This window comes from Haemaphysalis longicornis, unplaced genomic scaffold (assembly GCF_048455015.1).
Source record: "Haemaphysalis longicornis isolate Haplotype H1 unplaced genomic scaffold, Haemaphysalis longicornis Haplotype H1 scaffold_1, whole genome shotgun sequence".
Lineage (NCBI taxonomy): Eukaryota > Metazoa > Arthropoda > Arachnida > Ixodida > Ixodidae > Haemaphysalis > Haemaphysalis longicornis.
In genome coordinates, this window is record NW_027526203.1 from 114,295,786 (window position 1) to 114,319,139 (window position 23,354).

Here is a 23,354-nt window from a genome sequence, read left to right on the forward strand (position 1 = left end):
CGTTCAAGTATATTAACTTAGAACTGTTTTAAATGAGTGTTAACCTCCACCCTCTTCCACGCGACCTGGTCATGTCTAATGGTATGCTAGAGAAAGAAACACCAAAGCATTAAATATTCAACTGCTCTCGAGTCAAAGGAGGCAGCCCTTGCCAGCCCGTCACCTCAACATCACCGCCATCTGATGAGAGTGCGGGGGAAGGAGGTCATGCCTCTGTGGCCGTGGTTTTCGGGTTCCAGTGTTTTAGTTTGCTCCCTTGTGTTTACCGAATTTCCCCAAATTTCCCCTGTTTTACACTCCATTAGGTCTTCTCTCTCTCTCTCTCTCTCTCTCTCTCTCTCTCTCTCTCTCTCTCTCTCTCTCTCTCTCTCTCTATCTCTCTCTCTCCACCCTCTCTCTCCTCTTTCTCTGTCTCTCTCTACCTCTCTTTCTATCTCGCTCTCTCAGTAAAGCCCAGAGCATTACGTCCGCCAACGAACATAGAGATAGAGGATAAACACTTTGAAACACTGAATACTGTAGCTTCTCGGTCAAACTCACCAACCGCAAGCTAGCCGCAACCTATCACGCCCACCTATCAAGCCACAGAAGCGTAGATGCCCTCGGTTTTTCCTGTGCCGCTGATATTAAACACCGTTGTGGCTAGCCTTGCTGTCTTTGCTGACATTCAGCGTTTGAAAACCAAAAATGTTAAATGTTACAACGCCGTTCCAAAACGCTTATTTGACCTGGAAGTAACGCTATCACGCCGTACATAATAATACCGGAACATTGATATCATGTGGTGCTTTTTGCGGTCAAATTGGTGCGTGTTATTTGATAATCGACGCACAAATTGTAGTTGCAGGCCTTAACCCTTTGCAGAACATTGCGAAGCCTTCTACTGCCGCGAACAGTGAACTCGCTCGCTGGGAAGTGTTGTGGGCGCTGGCTTCAACGACCGCCGCGTTTGCGCTATGGCGCATCGCTGCCGGCGAACGCAAGCACCGTCGCACTTTCCGCTTTAATAGTGGATACGGCTATACGTAGGTACTATATGTAGCAGTGTGGTCCTTCTCTTGAATTTTATTATGGGAACACTCTGTGTATGGTACGCTTCGCAATCACTTGGGTTCAGATGCCATGTTCCTGCCACCGACCTAATTGATCCAGATCGCGGCTTTTTCCGCCAAAGAAGGCATTCATTACTTTCGATTTAATATACTACACCTCTTATCACGGAACTTAAAACACTTAAAACGTATTTTTTTATACTTATGCATGTGTAGCCCCGAACATAAACACAAGCAATAAATTATCTCCCTGAGCGCATCTTCTATTTGCAATTCTATACACTATAGAACATTTTGCAACCTGTATTACCAAAAAAGTGTTGTTGTACCGTCCCAATTTTAATGAAATTTCGGTGAATGTAAATTGAGACGTTCTTTTCTGTTTAATTGCATACTTGCGTTCATGCGCCATTTGCAAGCTCCCGCGTCGTAACTACATTTCTGTACATCTATATATTGTGTTTGTCAGAGTTTGGGTTTGGGCTAGTTGGTAGCGGTAATTCCTGACTTTGTGTAGCCAAAAAAAAAACGACAGAGGACACAGGGAGGCGGCGGGCACAAGTGCTAACTTTCAACTGAGTTTATTGAAAAAATTGGGGAATTTGAACGGTGGGGTGGGACATTATCATAAAGAAACAAAGTTAGAAAAGCATCACAAAAGCAAGGCATGATAAAATTTGCACGCGAAATTATTTGCACAACGCTGTGACGTGGACAAAAGGCAGCACGAGGCATTGACTAAGGGGGCACCCACCCCACTTCCCAGATATCCAATATCCTTATCGGACAAGGCCAAAGACGGTGCGGACATGCAACGACCCCCCAGGCGTACTATTTGGGCCGCCTCGATTATTTCCCTTGTCTTGTAGTTGGCGTGACGAGCGATAACGGCCCAACTCTCAAAGAGGGGCGTAAAACCGCAATCGCCGCAATGAATGCCCAAGTGGCCCTTGACAACCTCATGAACATTGTAGTCATGCTCACGCAGCCGGTCATTCAGGCACCGATCTGTTTGACGACATATGCTTTACGGCACTTTACTTTACTAATGGCATACATAGAACGGCTTTTTGTGATTCTGCCGGGGCTGCCGGGGAGCTGGGCGGTTATTTATGCGGCAAAGGCTTGACAATTTCTTCGGGGCGGAGAACGTAACATTCACCTCAGCCTTCGCCCCAATCTTCATCATCCTATGTAATAGGTCATGAAAGTACGGAATCACAGCGAGCCGTTTTTCGACAGGGCTATCAGCGTCATTACGCGCCTCAAGCTGTGCATCTCGACCGGCGTGCTTGATATTCCTGAGTAAGGCCTCAGCAACAGAGTTAACAAGCTGTGGCGGGAACCCTGCCGCTTGAAAACGCTGCACCTGCTGCAAGAAGCTTTCTCGAATCTTGTGAGGACAAGTCCTTTGCAGCGCATTAGTCAAACACAGCTTTGCCACTCCCCGTTTCACCAAGCGAGAGTGTTCCGACGAGAAGGGTAGCAACGGATTACGGCGCGTGGCTAGTAGCACCAACACACATGCTCACCCGTGAAAAAGAGCTTCATGTTAAAAACCACAACATGCTACCTTGAAGCAGTTCGTGTGTCAGCTCAAAAGGTTTAAGGGGTGGGTGTCACCTTAGTCAATGCCGCGTGCCGCCTTTTGTCGACGTCACAGCGTTGTGCGAATAATTTTGTGTACAAATTTTAACATGCCTGCTTTTGTTATGTCCTCTTCTATCTTTGTTTTTTTGTAATAATGTCGCGCCAGTGATTAAATTCACGCATTTTTTCAATAAACTCAGTTCAAAGATAGCGCTTGTGCCCGTCGCCTCCCTGTGTCTTCTGCCGTTTTTTTTTTGTTTTTGCGCTACACGAAGTCATGGACTATATATTGTGTGTAAGTTTGTATTCGTCCATACTTCATTTCCAACTAAGATGGCACTTAATTTCAATCATCGCCCACATCGCCCTTACGATGTGCATTCCCTGTTCTCCTTGTGACACTGCTTGCTTCTCCCATATTGGCACGGTACCCTTCAAGCTGCCCGCATGAATATTTTAATTTTTTCGGATCACACTAGAAGCGCATCCTCTGCTGTTCGTGCTTCTTCGCGTAATAGAGGCCTCAGAAAAAAATAGAGATGTAGGCGATTAACATGCCTAACTGATCGCCACCATGTAACAGTACACGCACACAAGCTGCTTGGTCGCAACAACAGGCTCATCTAGACGTAATAAAGACATACTGTAATAATCTAACTTATCCTATGGGACAAGAGAATTCTACCATTCCGTAGAATGCCTTTACTGGGTAACCAATTTCACAAATTGAATTTCATCACTTCTTTTCTTCCCCCCCCCCCCGTTCCCAGCGTACTGTTCAATAGATCCTTTAGTGCTATAAATGTGCATACGCAGGAGGAGTTCCAGAGTGCAGTTGACAAGATTGCACAAGCCGAGGGCCAGCCAGTGGAGTTCTGCAATGTACTCCTTTCCTGTGTCTCCAACAACATCTCGGCGCTTCTGTATGGGCGGCGGTTCCAATGGGACCATCCCCATCGAGCCCACGTGGACAAACTCATCAACAACCTCCTCTCAGCGTTGCGGTTCGGCGGCCTATTCCCATTCAACCCTACGCTCTTTACCACGATCCTCAAAAATATTCCCGGTAGCCGCCTCAACAATGTCATCGCAAGGATTGATGACATCGCGCGGTTTACCAAGTGAGTTTGTTTCCCCATTCTCACCTTTTCTTGTAAGCGGGGCTTTAAACAATCCTTGTCATCAAAAAGTGGGTTAGGGCGTATAATTTTTAACATTGTGAATGAAATGCTTGAGCTAGCATATTGCTTTCGAGAATGAAGCAGCATTTTCATTTTGTTGCTCTTAATATATACTTTTCTCTCTGAGCCTATACGCAGCGTACCAGTTTCTGAATACATGGGAACGCGTGAAAAAACTACTTCGACTTAGTGAATGAATATTCATCCCTTTGTCGAAGTTATTTTTGCTTGCCTCAACTTTTGTGCGGAAACTCCTACCCTGTGTATAGGGTCTAAGAGAAAAAAAATACATAAAAAGTAGCCAAATGACACGCTTATTAATTTTCGTAAGCAATATGCCAGCTCCTGAATTTTTATTTAAGGCGTTAAAATTCTACTCCTGTCAACTAACTAGCACACTTTTCGATGCCAAGCTGTGTGTGATTCGTGCCGTTTAAAACTGCCACAACGCTGCGTAAACTGCTCTGGTGAAAGAGCTTTTCCTATCTGTAATTCTTCGAGACGAAAATGTTTAAGGACACCACATTTATTTGCTGCGTTACATCTAATCAGTTTCTTACCGTGTACTGTCGACACCGATAAAATATGCATCAAAATTTCAGGCATCTGTACATAACCACTTGGAGACTTAGAGGAGACGTTGTTCCCTTGTGACTCCTTTCAAAGCAGTGATGCTTACTTGCCGGCGTCTTTAACTGCTCTGTACGCCAGGCTGATACCTAAATATTTGTGTGAGCGCATTAATTGACTGCAACACTAGTATTGGCGGCTCCTTAATTTGTCAATATTACTCGCTACTTAACGGTTCAAAGGAATGGGTTATTAAAAGATTCATTCGTTTCAAACTACCACAATTCGCTGCCTTTTTCCGCCAAACTCTTAAAAATTCTCGGACGCAGAAGTAATCCATATGATGTGGTGATTGCAAAAGCAGCAGTGTTGAATTCTGGAGTAGATTTGCCGGCATAGTGTGCGGCGCCATTTTCACACCTACTGTAAAGGAAAGTTTGACATCCACCTAAATGCAGCCATATGGCTACAAAGGAAAGCTATACAGCTTTTTCGGAAACTTCGCAGTTGAAGAAAAATTCGTCCTGGTCCAGGATACGAACCCGGGACTACTGCTTAACCGGAGCAGTCGGTCTACCAACGGAGCTAACCAGGCGGCTAGTCGTTAGTAGTGCGAAAACGAATTGATCAACAACTTAAAGTGAAGGACAGGTGTTAATCGACCAGATTTAGGGGAAATCCCAAAGGTGGAGTAAGTTTCTGTAAAGGAAAGTTTGACATCCACCTAAATGCAGTCATACGGCTTCCTTTGACATCCACCTAAATGCAGCCATACGGCTTCTTTAACAGACACTTACTCCACCTTGGGGATTTCCCCTAAAATCTGGTTGATTCACACCTACTGTTGGTTTCGATCATTCAGAGACAGTCAACTGATACACCTCAGAGAACAAATTTGTACAACATGCGCAGCGCGCAACGCACTACATTAATTTAAGGCACGGTAATGATGTAATGAGTGGCACGTGCCGAGTGATACGCTCATATCCCCACATTATAACCATCAACGTTGTACTTTTGCCATGTCTTTGTCCTCCTTTAGGTTACAATGACTGAGAGGCTCGGCCAGTCGGCGTTGTCTGCCCCATATACACGTTTGTGGCGGTGACGTGCTTTGCTACTCACCTAATTGGTACTTGTGAAATTACTCTGCTCATACGTTCCCTGTAGCCATGAGTACGCATCTGTAATACACGGTTCTACATCGAATTCCACAAACGTTTCACCACGTACATCCTTAGCAGGCTCGAATCACCAATCTGGAGGGGGCGAGAGGTTCCCTGCTCACCTCACATTCTAGATGGCAATAATTTGAATTCCACGGCGCGCAAAATTCACCCAGTTTCCTTTTAACTCAATCAGCTATTTTGTTTACATGAACTTCCTTTAAATATGTGAGGTCCTTCGGATGATTCATTGACCGGTTTTCTATATTTGGAGCAGCCGGCTATTACCTGTGTGCCATAGATGCCAGTTGTAGAGCATAGCTGCTTTTGAAGTAGCTATGTGTTTTATGCCGGGTACACAAGTGTTTTATGCCGGGGTACACAAACCTCACCGACGTTATATCCGTCAAGGAAATGGCAACACCGGAATGAGTCCCATTGGCGGGGTGGCGCTCTAGGTTTCAAGCCAACGATCACTCCCGCAACGGGAGGTGTGCAACGCTCTACCGACTGAGCCATGAAGTCATGCCTGGAAAGCTGTACGAACGCGCCTTATGTCCTTCTCTCTAACTTGTCCATTCAGATGGTGCTGCCGTCTCTAGGAGAGGTGAAGCGCAGTAGTGCGTCGTGACGCTAATCAGCGCCGATAGTTGGCGCCTCGATAGGACGGCGTGCAGCAGTGGAAGCTGCTGTGTTTATCCGTCCGCCGCCTATGTGGAACGCCGCTCAGATCGTGGAACGCCGCCGCCGCGTTTCACAAGCTGAGCTCTTCGCGACGCAGCCGTCTGGCGTACACGCCACGGAGCAGGACCAATGTGGTCGCACCTTTGCCTAAGCGACCGGCCAGCAGGATGTCGCTAGCCAAGCACACCCACAAGGCTGCTGCCTACCCACAAATCATGCTCCTTTCGCTGTAGCGTACTGTGACTTCACCAAACGATTCGCTGACAACCCGTTCGGTTTCGTTAGCCCGGTTTGTGAGCGCCTGGGGTTTCAATCGCATTTACAGAACGCTTCGGCGCGTGTAATTCTGTCGCTAATGTTGATGCGTCTAACGGTGCCATGCCGACGATGCATAAATAGCGATGTGCAAGTTCATATCGATGCACGATGAACATTCAAAAGCTCCTATGAAGGCACATTTCACTTTGGTGTTTTACCGATTCCTATGAAAGAAGGATCAACAGCATTTTTAAAATTAAAAGTAAATCAAGGGGGATTTTCTGGTGTGCGCTTAGTTGCATACGCCAAGTGGTCGCTATGCCAGTGAAATACTTACATACTCCAAGGAACCCTGTAATAAAAACCAAGATGGGTCTTTACAAGGGCACACCAGATGAAGTATAAGCAACTGCACTATATTTGAAAAAACTATTAAGTTGTTAGAAGACTACCTCAGCCGTTCAGCTCTACCTCACATTTCGTATCTTTCTATGAAATGAGATTTAGAAGATTATATCACCGCAACTTTTGTGTACGGTTTCCATTATTTTCCAAATAATCGCTACGCAAGTTTTTTGAATAACTATTTCCATAAATGCTTTGCGAGCCAGCATTAAATGTGTGGCATACGCGCTCCTTATATCCTTGGTTACTTGCTACTCTATTTTTCAAAGAAATGAGCCTCTTGAGGGCTGATTTACTTGTCTCGCATGACCGCATTTTTTTACATCTACATACAAGAAATTAAAAAAAAAACGAGTATTTGTGTTTTTTTTTTGGCGACTCTTTCGTTAGTCTATCAACTGATATTTTTTTCTTCTGTAGTCCCGTAATTCAGGATTTTTCTGCCAGAATGCTACAATAACGGGGTCAGCACATTTCTAATACTCGCAACGCTATAGTTGAAATGACTCGATTATAACACCAGAATACTAATTTTGCTGTTACGCACAACGTTCTTTTTCCCCTCTACACAGGAAACAAATTGAAGAGCATGCGACCACTGCCGACAAAAGCTTCGACTGAGATTGTATTGACGCATACCTCACAAAAGTGCGAGACTCCCAAGGAAGTCCAGAACAGCATTTCAACCGTGAGGGATCACCATTCTGCCTCCGTTAAACCCGCTACATCTCGTTAATACGCGCAGAATATGTTGGCTAACCGGAACAGACTTTTTAGCAGGTGTTGTTTTTTGGTGTGGTCTTTTACATCGTTTTTTTCCCAAGCCAAATTTATGAAACACTGATCAGACAGTTGCCCAGTTCAACACAGTACCAACCCGAGGTCTATATCATTGCTTGCTGCTCGTGTGCGAATTTATACATTACTACACCGGTTCGCAAAATTAACCTTTACGCATATTCTAGACATCCCTTGTGTGTAACACAGATTTACATTTTTTTGCAAATCAAAATAATGCATTTCTAAGGGGAACTGTAGCAATAATTGTACCTTGTGTGAAGGACACTTTAATAGTGAAGCGAATAAAGTAGTGTATTGAAAGCTGCGTAGTATTCTGGTTATGCCCGCCGAGAGTAAAGAGATTGAGATAGAGTACTACTTGAGAATAAAGCTGCGAGGCGGCTCCGACGGATATGTAAAAATGGCGCTAGGGCGTAGAGTTTAAGTGTATAGTTCTAACTCTGTTCCGAATGCCTCTGTTTTACAACACAATCCACTGCAACTCGCGGATAGAATTACTTCGTAAGCGTACTCAACTTTATCCGCCTGACTACGCTGTAACCTCCTGTTAGCCGAGGTTTGAGAACAGAAATTCCTTTGTACGAAACAGCGGCGTTCGCTGTACGCGGTCGTAAAGAGTAACTGGGGTTGCGAGGCTAATGAAAATAAATAATCTATTACAGCATGCATTCGCACATGGTAATATATCGTGTATCGCCATGATGATTACATAATCATAAGAATCTACAACCATATTGAAATACAATATGAACACATTTTATTTGAAATAAGGCCTACTACACAGAAATTAATATTGAGGGAATGTATTCATCGAGCCCTTTAACCAACGCTCGGGAGTATCTTTTCGTATTTTTGTCAAATTCTGTTAGGGAATACTTCAAAAGAAAGTAGTTTAGAGGGAGCGTCAACAGCTTTACGCAAACATCAATTTTTGTGATCATTTATATCGCTTTTCTCACACTGATTCTCAACATGAGGGTTAATTTTACGTGTGTCGGAAAGGTGTTCTTGCAAATTGCGAGGTCTCTGCCAAAGACACGCGCCCCCACTCGGCGATCAGGGACTGGTCACGGTGGAAAACCAGGCATACACAAAAGGCTGTTCATATTTGTTCGGATAGCGTAAACTACAGAAACAATTTCATGTTAACGTCAAGGTAACCATTTACGATCGGAATAATCACCGCTTTATGGAAAAGATCTACGATAGAAGTGGTTATCACACAAAGATTTCGCGTTGAAAATAAGTTATGCACCCCAATATATCTTGTTCATAGGCTTGAGTCACACCGACGAAACAGGGCTAAGGTTCCCGACAGGTATACAAGGGACTGAACGAACCCTTTTCTCCGTTAACTTTGCTGAATGGCTTCTACGCACCCATATCCCCACCTCCCCTCCCAATTGTCCCTCCGTACGGATTATTCGCTCTGGGACGCCCAAAACTTCGGATTTATTTTGCGTAAATCCTGCAACGCTCAACCCCTGCAGAGCCCATAGCAGTGCTCAGCTTCTACAATAGATACTGCCCTTGGAAGTGCGTTTCTTGCGTGGATTGCGCACGTTCATTTATCGACACCAAAGTGGCGTGTTATAGCCGAGAGGTGTGGCCGCACAGTAGTGTTCATTGGAATTACATTAATTTCAACCACCATTTTCAAGCCTCTGTGAGAGTAGACTGATCGTCTAGTTTGATGCTGCAACAATTAAATATTTAGTGCAAAGGAGACAAATGCAGTGCATTCACTTCTCGCCGCAATTTTTACCAAATGCCTCGCTAATTATGTAGCATTTTGCCCTGTGGGGGACGTCCCCTTATCTATTACTCCTGAAACGCAAACAAAACGTTCCTGCTATCAGTGTTGATGCGGGCCTGTGCAAGATCGTAGCATAAAATTACGACTAGAGATAGCGCAGCGCACCTTCAGCAAGGAATAAAGCTTTAATCGAAATTTTCTAAACTGCCTAACCGTGCTTAAGAAGGCCCAGCGCCTATTTGGTGAATAAGACCGGTGCTGTCCGAATTCAGCAAACATGCATACATTTTTAGTCCCGATGTCGCGTTTTTTTATTGTTATTCCTGTATTATGAGATTTACCAGTTCGACGGGATAGAAACTAAAACAGGAATATGACTTTATTTCCTAGCTCCTAATAATTCTGAAGCACGAACAATCACGTGGAAGTGTTTCATGAGATGGGCCCAAAAAGCACGTTGAATACACGCCTGTAAAGACTTAACCAAAAACTATTATGCTCTTCTATTTGCTTCATAAAAACGGAATTTTTGTTGCACATGCAAATATTTTATGTTTTATTCAGGAATGAAGGAGCAACGTAATGCTCCGGGCCGTGTGGGTAGCAGTAATTATCAGCATTACTCTCTCTCACATCAGGTACAAAGATTAGCGGTGATCGCTCTGCAGGCAATGCTGAGAACGGTCTTCGAATGTAGCGCTCGTAGTACATTGACTGCTGCCCTTAGTGCGGAAGCAGTTTCAAAATTCTCGAGGCGTTTCAAAATTCTCTTGTACACGACTGCTGCGACAGGGTACTTGTGTTCAGCAGGGACAACCACTCCCGCACAGAAAAGCGGGCAGAAAAATATTTATTGGCGTGCCGGGAAGATATCATACAGCCTTTCGCCTCTCTCGATGCGCGTGTCTTGCGTCCCCAGAACTGTGTTTGGCCAGAATAGCTGGTGCAATTTTTACATATTTTTGTGTGGGAGTAACACCAATAGCCCGTTAATTGATAAATATGTGTCCATCCCCCGTAACGGTATTCGTTGGTCGGTATCATTACGAGTACAGCTAACTACTTCAGAGATACCGTGATGCGCTCTTGTAACCCGGAATTTGCTTCTCAAGCAAATTACGGTTTCATATTTTAAAAAAATTTCAAAAAAATTTATTGCACCTTTTCTTGTTATGAACAATACATATCGGTCATGAAAACGTGTTTGTAAATATTACACCAATGGAAAGAATCCGAAAAAAATAAAGTAGGCCACTCTGTGTGCCCGAATACGCACGTAATCCGCTTTTGGCGACTGCTTCTTTAAATTCTATGGCTAGCTAGTACAAAAAACGATTGCACCGAAGTGAGTAATCCTTGAATACTCTGCATAAACAGCATCGGAGTGTTTGGGGGATATCTGAAAAATGAACTGATGGGAACCGTCTCGCTAACAATTTCTCGCATTTGGTTCCCAGTCAACTACCTGGTGGGCACAGTGACAGGGTTCTTCATAGCCGGCACGGCAAGCACAGCGGGAACCATCCACTGGCACATGGTCAAGTTCGCCCAGGAGCCAGATACGCTTCAGGTCAACGTGCGTCAGTGCAAGGAAGGCTATACTATGGGATATGAACATTCGCTTTCTCGAATAGAATTAAATTCAAGACAAATAAATATTTGCCGCATCACAGGCGCCAATGCATAAAAGTACTTAAGAGTATTGCGAAAACTAACAGCGAAAAATCCAAAAGAACAACAAAGACGTCTAACAAATTTTTGTAACGTAGTGGTTGCAGAAGAATAAGTGCCAAATCGCAAAACGTGTCCTATCATTATTAACATCAGCATTTGACGTTTCTGTCTCTTTGTCTCTTTGTCACTATACTGGGTATAGCTGCATGCTCATTTTCAAAAACAGGATATTTATTGGTAATGTGCGTCGCTACGCGCCTAATCAGAGAACGGCAGACTCACTCATCAGTCCAGTCACCCAGCGACATTTTGGATACAACTAACGCGTAATTCAGTGTCTGAGTCAGCGTGAGAGGAGTATAGCGTCGCAAGTTTCAGCTTGTGAGAGCGTGAAATTAGGTAAAAGTGATACCACATGAGCGTTGGTATATGCCAGAGTCCTGGTAAGACTACGTGAGACTGGGTGAGCCTGAGCCCCCATGAAATCGTTTGACACTGAGTGAGCATGAGTCCACGTGAGGCTGCGTCATACTCGGGGATCTTAGTGAGACTATGCCAGTCTTAGCCCTCGGGAGACGGCATTGAGCTGGGTGAGGCTAAGCCCGCCTCAGACTGCATGCCATTTCTAGAAAACTATGAGTTCATAGGTGTTGGTCGTATCGTTAGAGGCTCGATGGTTATTCGCTCATTTTTTCTATTTGAAGTGAAGGTATGAGGCCTACCATCGCAGTTACAATTTTGTGATCCTAAATGCCCTTGTGGAATTTAGGCCCTACATGCCCCTGTTCGCTACGCCCTCTTTAACGCTTACGTGTCAGAGACGGGGTCGAAACTGTAGTTGTAATACAGATCCAAAAAAGTGTATGAGTGCTTGAAGAGGCGAATGTTTTTAAGCCGATCATTTCAGGGGACCGCCGCCATACTACTGTGCTACGGATGACGACGAGAAAACTAGTCATGCAAGTTTATTTGCGATTAGTTGTTAGTTGGGTGCATTGAGTGAGTGTCTTACGAGTGTTTGCCCACGTTCGGAGGCAGCTGAGGAAGGTTGGTGTGTTCACGGCCTTGCTCCAGGTACCGACGTTCGTTTACTTGCCAGGGCATTCGATTTCCGCAAAACCTTATCCGGCTGTGCCTGCTCACCCTAGTTTGTGGTGTGGTTTTCAATACAAACAGCCCTTCATCTCCTCCATGTTGTAGTAGCTGTGCCTGCTTATGGCCCAACTGTGGCATCGCCATAGGAGGTCATTTTGCTTCTTTGTCCGGATGGAACCTTTGCGTAGGTAGCGGAGGGTGGTCAGTGCGAGAAATGTATACAGCTGGCCGCGCTCCTTGAGTCGTTCAGCGAGAAAATATTTATTAAGCGCAACATACATCGCACAGTTATGCCTCTAAACAAAAGGCTCAAGTGCTGCCGGGGGGCAGGGCAAAGCAGGGTGGACCGACGATAGGTCGCGGTAGGGAGGAAAAAGGAAGTTGGGACCTCTGAACTTAAAAGACGCTCGTCCAGCCCTGAGTATTCGCGGTGTGTTCAGCATGCTGGGCCCTTGTGGTTATAACACGTCCTCTGCAGTGCTTGATGGCAGCTTTATCCGCTGATACCGAGACACCAGATAGTGGAGGGCAGACGTGTACTAGGAGCACTTGCTGCGGACGTGCTTCAGGGCCTCTCTGCACACACCGTCTGCGTAGGTGTGAATTTTCTTGCAGACCTGTCTGTGCAGTCATGCTATGCACACTCGACTGCGTGCGTAGTACGCGGCCACCTCTCGTAGGATGCCAGCCCTGGCCACACCAAGGCGCAGGGTCACTACGACCATTACGGCCTTGCGTGAGTTGTAGGCTGCCTTGGCCAGTATGTCTGCAGCCTCATTTTCTCAGACACCAACTTGGATAAGAAGCCACTGCAGCCAAAGGCTGACTTCCAGCAAGAGACGCAGCTCGGCGACGAGGGGAGCGCGGGGTGTATGTCCCGCCTCAGTGTCAGCTGGACAAGCGCTTTCGCTCCCACGATATTCGTACAATCGCACAGGTGGCATGAGTGCCTTCCTTAGGCGAAGGCGCGCTAGCCTGGAGTCGCAAAGGACGGTGGCCACTTGTTGTGGGACCTCTCAGCTTGGCAACCAGATCGGAGACTGCACTGTGGCTGCGGAACGGGTGTCGGCCTTGTAGATGGGCTTCACTGGCCAGTACATTGCAGCCAGTGGCACCCCCGCCCTCCGCTGATGTGACCGAGCCGGTGATGTCGAACAGAAGCTGCTCGAGCTGCTCCATGTCTAGCAGCAAGCTAGGAATGATTGCAAAAATTCGGGTCAGAAAGTAGACCTCCGGCAAACTCTCACGGCACCTAACTGCAGGCAGCGGAAGTGAAATCTATGCGGACGGCACAAGGTTGTTGCGAGGGTACGAGGAACTCCCTTGGAGGTCAGTGGACGGAGGTCTGAAGAGGCCCACCATGCTGTTGAAGGAAGTTTGCCCTCAAAGGCGCAGCATCGCTAAGATCTGGGTACCCCTGCTCGCTCACCACAGCCACTCCCCGCGCTGGAGATCTCCCTACGCTGCCAGTAGCTCGATGGGACCACTGTTCGCTTCTGCCTTAGTTGTAGCCCCTGGGGAGTCGATATGGAAGCCAACACAGTGCCACAGTGTATTGCGATGATCCAAGTTTAACTTCTTCCCCCCATGATCCCGGAGGTTCAACAGTGAAAGTGCGCATAGCACCCGAGAGACAACCAAGGCATTGTAGATGTGGAGTTCCCACTCATGGGCGCAACCCCAGCCCTCTTCCGGAAGCTGAGTAATTCACCAAGTGATGATTGTCATCTCGGTAGGTGTGTATCCACGGCAGCCTTCCAGGACAGTGTGTTATTGATGATTGGGCGCAGGTAGGCCACTCTGCACCGCGAGGAAAGATGTACGTTCAGCTGTGAGGTAGTGATGCTTCGGAAATCAGCAGTGCGTGGGTATATATAATTGCTTTGTTTTTTTTCTCGAAGAAGCGAAGTTCATTGATGGACAAGTGGTCCGACACTGTGTTCAGCGCCACCTCTACCAGTATAGAAACCCGCCTGCTGGCTTCCGTGGGTCCGCAGTTCCGGCGTTCTGTATCAACAGCGAAGAAAGCTATCCTCACTGGAGCGATTGGCGTCCTTGGAGCGATTGACATCCGTTCTTCAGGCTATCCCATCTGCCGCATTGACCAGTGAATTAAAGACAGCCGAGTACGCGCACCATGGCCACATTGGGAAAACGTGTCTCATGATGCTCTCATCCGCAACACGACCAACCGGCGTGCTGATGCGGACCAACAAACGACAAAGCAGTTTTCAGAGGCACGACAAGCGTCTGTCACGATTTTTTTTTATTTACAGATACTGCAGGCACTTCTCGGGCCCATGCAGGAGTGAAGACAAAGAAATACATCGGCATAAATTCAACATACAACTCGACAATACATCAGTGTTGCTTGACGTAATTTTAAAACGTACAACACACATAGGCGGAGGCGCAAATATGCTTACACAATCGCATATGGAAAAGAAATGAAAATGATAATGTATTCCAATTTTGAAACAACACTTCAACCAAAGCGTATATTATCAATACGCTGAGAAAACACTTCCAACGACACAGAGTTCACCGTCTCTTCAGGTAACATATTCCAGTAAGAAATTGCTCGAGGAAATAAAGAAAATTTATGCAAATTAATGTAACTAATCGGTTGCCTAATAGTCTTACCGTGATGAGTTCTCGCTGAATGTTTGAAAGGCTCTTTGATGTAGTTTTCCCGCGACAATTTGAAGTGACCGTAGTAAAGCTGATAAAGAAATTTTAAGCTAGATATGACCCTACGCTGCTCAAGTTTTTGGAGGTGTGCCCTATTACGTAAAGTGGTTACGCTGGAGTGACGCGAATAAACAATAAATGAAGCGCAAAGCTAAATTCTGTATTCTTTCAATTTTATTTATCAAGTATTGTTGGTAAGGGCTCCAAATGACATCTGCATACTCCAACTTAGGTCGTACTAGTGCTTTGTAAGCGTTTAATTTCACAGCAGGAGGGGTATTGCGCAACTTTCTTTTCAAAAATGCCAATTTCTTAAGTGCACCCTGACAAACGTTATCAATGTGCGTTTCCCAACTAAGGTTACTTGTAAGTGTGACGCCTAGATATTTAACCTTATCAGATTTGTTTATTGTTGCATAACCTAAAGAATACGTAAAGCCGAGGGGCCTCTTTTTGTTGCTGAATGTAATAGAAGTTGTCTTAGCAGCATTTATTCTTAAACCCCACTTTGTACAACATGTCTCAATCCAGTGCAAAGCATTGTTTAATTTAGTTTGGTCATCTCGAGTATTAATAGCTGTGTATACCACGCAGTCGTCCGCAAATAATTTAATATGGATAGGGGGCTCAACAGTAAGATAAATATCATTTATATATACTAAAAAAAGGAGAGGGCCCAGTACAGAGCCCTGTGGAACTCCAGAGTACACATCCAACTCTTCGGAGATACACTCATTAATGGCGACACACTGTGTTCTATTTCTTAAGTAACATTCTATACATGCGACTACTTTTCGTTCAATGCCAATTGCGAGTAGTTTTGTAATCAGATCGGGATGGGGGGCGACATCGAACGCCTTTGACAAATCTAGAAATATAGCGTCGGTTTGACCATTTGTATTACGTGTACTAATTAAATCATCTGTTATTTCCGATAGTTGGGTAACGGTTGATAAACCAGATCTAAAACCATGCTGTTTAGAATAAAGCAAATGGTTGTATTCTAGGTAAGTAATGATAGCCTTATAGATAATATGCTCAAACAGTTTACAACAAGTACTCGTTAAGGAAACTGGCCTGTAGTTGTTAATTTCTAGAGTAGAGCCAGATTTATGCACGGGAAGAATTTTTGCCGAGCGCCAGTCATCGGGAATAGTCGAAGTGCGTAAGGACATAACGTAAATTTGATGTAGATATTTAGCTACCCATGCAGCATATCTACTTAAAAAAGTATTAGACAGTTGATCGAGGCCACCTGATTTTTTCACGTCTAGTTTATGCAAAAGGCTGAGGACACCATCCTCTGTTATTTCTACTTCAGGCATAGGACAATCAAAAACATATGACGGCAGTGCAGCGTGCGAAGCTGTCCGCGTGAACACGGATTGGAAAAAGGCATTAATTTTTTTAGAAATGGTAGTCGCGTCAACAATACTTTCGCCTGAAACGTTTATCTCCGAAATGCGTTGTTTATCTTTTGAGAGATAGCGCCAAAACTTTTGGGGTTGGTTGTTCATGAATGACTTCAGAGTAACGGAAAAGAAATGCTCTTTTGGTAATCGCGTTTTTTCCTTCAGATTAGAAATAAGGCTTTGTAGGTCGCTTGTGTTACCACGTTTGCGACGTCGCTTAATTTTTCGTTTTTAAATGAATCAATTCTCGCGAGAACCAAGGGTGTTCTCTATTAATGCGTTTTCTTTTTAATGGTACATACTCTCGCTCACAAAAGAAAACAATTTCTTTAAAGTCTGACCACATTTGTTTAACATCCGTGATTAGGCTAAAACTAACGAAGCGTGATTCCAAATATTTTAAGACAGCATTGTCGTCCGCATGAGTGTAGTCTCTGACAAGAATTTCTGACGGCTTAGTAAAAGAACGTGTACCAGAGACAGGACATGACAAAGCAAGCAACTTGTGATCGGAAATCCCGTTTTCAACACTAACGGATGAGCCTTGAAGAGAGCTACTAACAAAGGCCAAATCAAGGAGTGATGAGGACGAGTCAACAACCCTAGTAGCGTCGGAAACTAGTTGGTGTAAAGAAAAGTTGAACGCGGTCGTGAGCAGTAAGTCAGCACTTTTGTACTGTTTGCCATCATGGGATAAGTCAGACCAGTTTATACCCGGCAAGTTGAAGTCTCCTGTAACTATAATATTCGATCTGGAATTTGTATTTTCTGCAAGATAGTCGTACATGGCTTCTAAATATTCGTGGGAAGCATTAGGTGGTCTGTATACGCCACCCAGAAGTATAGTTTTGCCAAGAAATTTAAGTTTACACCATACACTTTCGTGGTCACAAATGCCACCCAAAATAGTGAAACCGATGTTTTTTTTAATGGCGATGGCTACTCCCCCACCCCGTGATTCCCTGTCTTTACGAATAAGTTTATAAGTAGAGGGTACGACTTCCGAATCCTGCACACCTGCATGCAACCATGTTTCTGTAATTACTAAGACGTAAGGATGATAACAGGATATTACGTCTTCGATTAAACCAGATTTATTCACGATGCTGCACGCATTGAGCGAAACAACTCTGAGCACTTTGGTTACAGACTGTCATTTTTTATCGCGCCTTCGCTTGGTCACACGGGCAGGCGCAGCTGAATCAGGTTCAATCCGCTCCTGCGCAGCAGGCCGCGTGACTTCTGCAGTTTAGAAGCTGGTCCCAAGTGTAAACTTTGTCGTCTACCTTCAATTTTTCAAAAGATAGTAAAACCTTCGCCCCATTAGCCTTTTCCTCAGCTGCAGAACGCCACAGCTTACCGCGCAAGTCACGTAGCCTTTTTGAGAAGTCCTCTGACACTGAAATCTCCGTTCCTTTTAGCTTAGGGCACGATGCCATTATTTTCATTTTCTCAGAAAAATCAAAAAGCCGCAGTATAACCGGCCGGGGTTTCTCAGCGTGTTTGAAACCCAACCTGTGAATCCGCTCAATTGATTTAACTTCCACGCCAAGTAACTCTTTAAATACCTCTTGCTCAACTCTGTTTCGCAGGGATTTGTTGTCTTCGTTTCGTTCTTCACTTAAGCCATAAATTATAACATTATTTCTTCCACTACGATTTTCCAGGTCCTCGATCTTAGCTGACAGCTCTTCTACCAGTTCCTTTGTCCCCTTGCACAGTACCTCGTGCTCGGCCAGCTTATCCTCACATTTTTGTAAACGAGCAAGCTCCTTTTTCATCGAAGTTATCCTTTCCTGTACATTACCTATAGTTAATTCAACCTGTTTCAGATTGGCAGAAAGCGCGGTGAGCGTCTTATTGGTTTTTGTTTGCTCTTTTAGTATTTTCTTCAGGATTTGGCTATTTACGGTAGCTTCAGACTCCGAATCCGAGGTCGGTCCGGGGTTTAGCTCTACGTCTCCAGATGTTAACAACAGCAATTTTATAACATGCAAGCAATCACACAACGAAGCAAGCAGACTCTGTGGGCTTGGCAGCACGGTTAAGGTAAGTGAATCGTCCCTAATTGAATACACGGAATATTTGTCACCAACCTGGGTGAAGAAATAGAAGTTCATGAGCATCCGTCCGTACGCGGTGCTGCCAAGCCCACTGAAAGGCTGCAGAAGCTGGCGCCGAGTTTTATGCCAAATCCGGGAAGTGTCCACTGACGTCACACTGGTGGCGAGATGGTGGCAAAACAGCACTCGAGGCGCAGCCTGCCGCTCCATCGACGACGCTCCATCGAAGGAACACTCCGGCGCAGGCGCGATGAAACTTGCTTGCGATAAAGGGATGTCAGCCGGTCGCCCCACGATGGAATCCGCCCCCAGCAGGGCAATCTGGGTGAAGAAATAGAAGTTCATGAGCATCCGTCCATACGCGGTGCTGCCAAGCCCACTACCGGATGCCAGAGGACGTTTGCCACCGTCCTCATCTTTTTTTCGCTAAGCCTCGAAATCAGTATGCACCAACCAGCCCAACAGCATGTTCTGTTACAGTATAACGCACCAGGTCCTGCCGAATCGTATTCGCAGTATAAGGTCACTAAAGAAGTCACTCACATCCACCCTCAACATCCCATCTAGCCCATGGTCATTGCCACCGCCGCGAATGTTTTAATCCGGAAGTCCAATGCTTACTTGACGTCCACGAGCAGCAGGCAGGCCCTGCCCTTCTTGTGCGGTGCTATTCTGGAGGCACCACATCTATGAGAGCGTGATAACGGCAGCATAACCATTGGAAGCCAATCTGCCTTTTGTAGAAAACGTCTCGCAGATTTTCCAGCTATTTCTTAGTTTTCCCACCACCGAGGTTAAAAAGATGGGATGGCATTGAGCAGGCTTACATATTTTTCAGTCTTCAGCAACGCTGCCGTGATGCCCGCCCTCGACTCCTTCAGGCCTGTTTGGCGACGAGCAAGAGGCACAGCTGCCTGTCAGCAGTGAGGTTCCGCCACACGGTATGTATTGTCATGGGCCAAACTGTAGGGTGGCAGCATTATCGAGTAGGATGGACCGGACAACAGACATACTAATCCCCGCGTGGGTACGGGCAGAAGACGACGAACGAGCGCGTTAGCTAGTTGCTCGTGTGCTTGGTTTTTGGTCGCCATATTCCTAACCACCAACCGGTGCTCTCTGTCTCTTTCACCTGGCAAGCGAGGCACCTCGCCTAATAAATACTTTGCCCCTGCGCCTTTGTGAAGACAACTTCCCTGTGTCCCTGTTTCACAGGACGCAACACTGGTAGAGGGGGCTTCCGATGCCCCGTACGCCCCCGGACGTTAGCCTCGAGAGGCCTTCGCCCGTCCACACTCCCGCTCATTGCTGTAGCCGCCAGAAACTCGGCCTTCGTCCAGAACAGCACGCTCTCTTGGAGTCTGCACTAAGAAGGCACGACTCTCAGCCAGAGGTAAAGGCGCAGGCGATGCCTACTACGTTGGCATTTCAGCAGCCCCGCGAACCCATCCACTTCCATGAAGAGGCTTACGAAGACGTTGAGGACTGGCTTGAACTGTTCGAGCGTGTGGCTGCATTAAACCAGTGGAGCGCCACCGAAAAGCTCCAACAAGTCTATTTTTCGCTTGAGGACGGCGCAATAACCTGGTTCGAGAATATGGAAGCGAGCCTGGGCACTTGGGAGGAATTTCGTCGGGAGGTTTAAGCGAAATTTTCAAATTCCGACCGCTATGAACAAGTACAGCGTCTGCTGGAAGCACCCACTCAGAAACCTAATGAAAAACGGCTATGTTCGCGGAGGACATGGCCCGTTTGTTCAGGCAAACCGATTCAGATATGGCAGAATACAAAATATTGCGCAATCTTATGTATTCCGTTAAAGAACAGCTTTTTGCCGGTCTCGTCCGAAATCCTCCACGTACGGTCCAAGAATTCATCCGCGAGGCTACTGCCATTGAGCGGCCACTACAACAGCGTTCCTGACAACACGACCGCATGGGCGCGAAAACATCGTCGAGCATCTCTGCTGTCATGACCACGGTTGAGGACAACCGCCTTCGGTATCTCATCCACGCGCTATTGAGAGAAAAGCTCGCTAAGTGCGGCATCATCCCGTCGGGATCCATAGAGGCCTCCGTCGCCAACATAGTGCGCGATGAAATTCGCAACGCCTTTTTCCTACCAGCATCACCATGCCCAGCCTCCTAAGCCACGGCTCTCACTTCCCAGGCTCCCGCTGCAACTACTAGACCTGCCGCGCCGCCTCTGCCATAGCACCCTCCGCACACAGCCCAATGCTGGCCACAACAAGCAGTCCCTCTTACTGCCCAACAGCCGTTTCGTCCTAACTCATCGGTCAATCCGCAACAACACTATCGTCCCCAAGTACGCAAGACCGACCTTTGGCGTACACCCGACAACCAGCCGCTCTGCTATCATTGTGGCGAACCAAGGCACATTTATCGCCGGTGCCCCTGCCGCGAAATCGGACTGCCTGGATTCCCACCCCACGCTGTTCCGCCCCAATTCGGAGAAAGACCGGCCGCCATTTCTGACTACCTCGCCGAGCGTCGAGCTACCGCACCACTCCGTCGATCGCGTTCGCCGTCCCCAGCTGTCCAAGGATCGCCCAGCCGCCGCACTCCTGGAGGGCCACCTACCCGGCGGTCTCCAACGCCAACACGGGGAAACTAGATGACGCAACCTTGGGACGCAAGGATGCCACTAGTGGAAGCTCTGAAGGCCTCCTTCTACCGCCAGCAGTTGGGGAACCGGCATCCCAAAACGTCGACGGTCCGAACTTTTAGTTTTTCTCGACGGACACGAAATGATCGCATTAGTGGACCCGGGTGCCGACTACTCGATAATGAGAACTCTCTGACAGGTTCAGAAAGGTAAAGACTCCATGTAATGAAGCTCAGATTCGGACTGGGGGGGGGGGGGGTCCTCTGATGACGCCTGTCGGGACATGTATCGCGAGGGTCCGCATCGGGGACTCGGACTTCGCTGGCACGTTCGTCGTCCTCCCGGAATGCTGCAGAGACCTTAATATAGGTATGGACTTTTCGCGCGAGCATTATGCGGTAATCGACGTCGGCGAAGGCTTTGTGAGTTTTTCTACAAAAGAGAACACACCAGAAGTTACCACCTATTGGACAGTGGGATCGCCATCGGTAGGGCCTGGTGACGCTAGCGTGCGGCGAAGGGGAAATCCTGGTGACAAATTTTACCAATGAACGTCGTCGAGTCACCAAGGGAACGACGGTTGCCTCTTCGACGACATCGACAACGCAACGGACTGCTTCGTTCTGCAGAGTAAAGCTTCAGCCGTGGTGCCAAATAAGGATTGTAATCAACTTTAACCGCAACCTCCCGCCGACACAGCAACGTCAGCTTTCTGAGCTCTTAAACAGTTTCCAGGATTGCTTTTCGTCAACGTCGCGCATCCGCCAAACCGAGTTGGTCAAACACTGCATAATTACTGCCGCAAATGAAAGACCGGTTCGGCAGAAAGCCCACCGAGTGTACGCAAAAGAACGCGATGCTATAAGGCAGCAGGTGAACCAGATGCTTGATGACGACGTCACTCAGCATCGTCAAGCTCCTGGGCGTCACCCCTCGTCATGGTCAAAAAGAAGGATGGCAGCTTGAGATTCTTCGTCGATTATCGCAAACTGAACCAAGTAACCAAAAAAGACGTATATCCTCTGCCGAGAATAGACGACTCACTCGATGGATTACGACATGCCCGCTACTTTTTTTTCAATGGACTTAAAGAGCAGATACTGGCAAATTGAAGTCGATGAACGTGACCGTGAAAAGAGACCGCATTTGTTACTCCCGACGGGCTTCATGAGTTCTAAGTTCTTCCTTTTGGTTTGTGCTCAGCGCCTGCCACATTTCAAAGAATGATGAACATAGTTTTCTCTGGATTGAAGTGGCAAACATGCTTGGTATACCTAGTCGACGTCGTCGTGTTTTCCAGGACCTTTCAAGAGCACTTGGAGCGATTGATGTCCGTTCTTCAGGCTATCCGACTTGCCGCACTGACACTAAACCAGAAAAATGCCACTTCGGGTACGAAGAACTACTACGTTTCGGTCACGCTGTCAGTAGAGCCGGCGTACGCCAGGATCCTGATAAACTTGATGCCGTGTCGAAGTAATGCACCCCTACCGACAAAAAGAGCATTCGACGTTTCCTAGGACAGTGTTTGTATTATCGGAGATTCATAGCGAACTTCTCCCACATTTCATCTTTCAGCTTTCATCTGGAGTGATGTACAGCAAAAGGCTTTTGACAAGCTCCGGCGTCGCTTACAGATACCACCTGTGCTGGCTCATTTCGACAGGGATGCCGCAACTATGGTTCGCGCCGATGCCACCAATGTGGGGATTGGCGCTCTTCTCGTCCAGTGGCAAGACGGCGCTGAAAAGGTCATCGCTTACGCCAGCTGAATACTACCCGAAAGTAACTACTGGGCCACCGAGAAAAAGTGCCTTGCTGTTGTTTGGGCCCTCCTCAAATTCCGACCACACCTTTATGTTCGTCATTTTACCGTCGTGAGTGACCACCATTCCCTCTGCTGCCTCACAAACCTTAAAAACCTTACTGGCCGTCTTGCGTGATTGAGCTCAACTCTCCAGGAATTCGACATGACCATCGTACACAAATCCGGCGAGCGGCATTCAGACGCAGACTGCCTGTCAAGAGCTCCTGTTAGCCTTCCCCCCGCCGATGACGACGACAGCGACGGTGCTGCGCTCATCGGAGTTCTCGACGCACCCACCATTTCGGAGCAGCAGCGCAAGGATCTGGAACTCCGATCGCTCTTTGGTTTTTTACAAGGCCCACTACCGTCATGCCGAAGGCATTTGCCAGAGGGCTGTCCTATACTCTGTCTGCGGAGCAACATTCTCTATAAGAGAGATTTCGCGTTGAGTGAAGTAACTACCCGCTCGTCGTACACAACCTTCTCAGGAATGAAAGCTTGCAGGCCTGTCACGACGAGCCTAG

The 23,354-nt window shown here is 46.8% G+C and overlaps 1 protein-coding gene and 1 pseudogene across 1 annotated transcript; one reads left to right on the plus strand and one right to left on the minus strand.

The window, feature by feature from the left end:
- The first annotated feature begins 1,983 nt into the window (after nt 1-1,983).
- Nucleotides 1,984-23,354, plus strand: part of LOC144146907 (cytochrome P450 2C23-like) — a 34,999-nt pseudogene continuing 13,628 nt past the window's right edge.
- LOC144174220 (uncharacterized) lies at nt 17,544-18,748 on the minus strand. The gene has a single exon (XM_077702772.1). It carries the CDS (start codon nt 18,741-18,743, stop codon nt 17,544-17,546), a length of 1,200 nt encoding a protein of 399 aa, XP_077558898.1. The 5' UTR covers nt 18,744-18,748.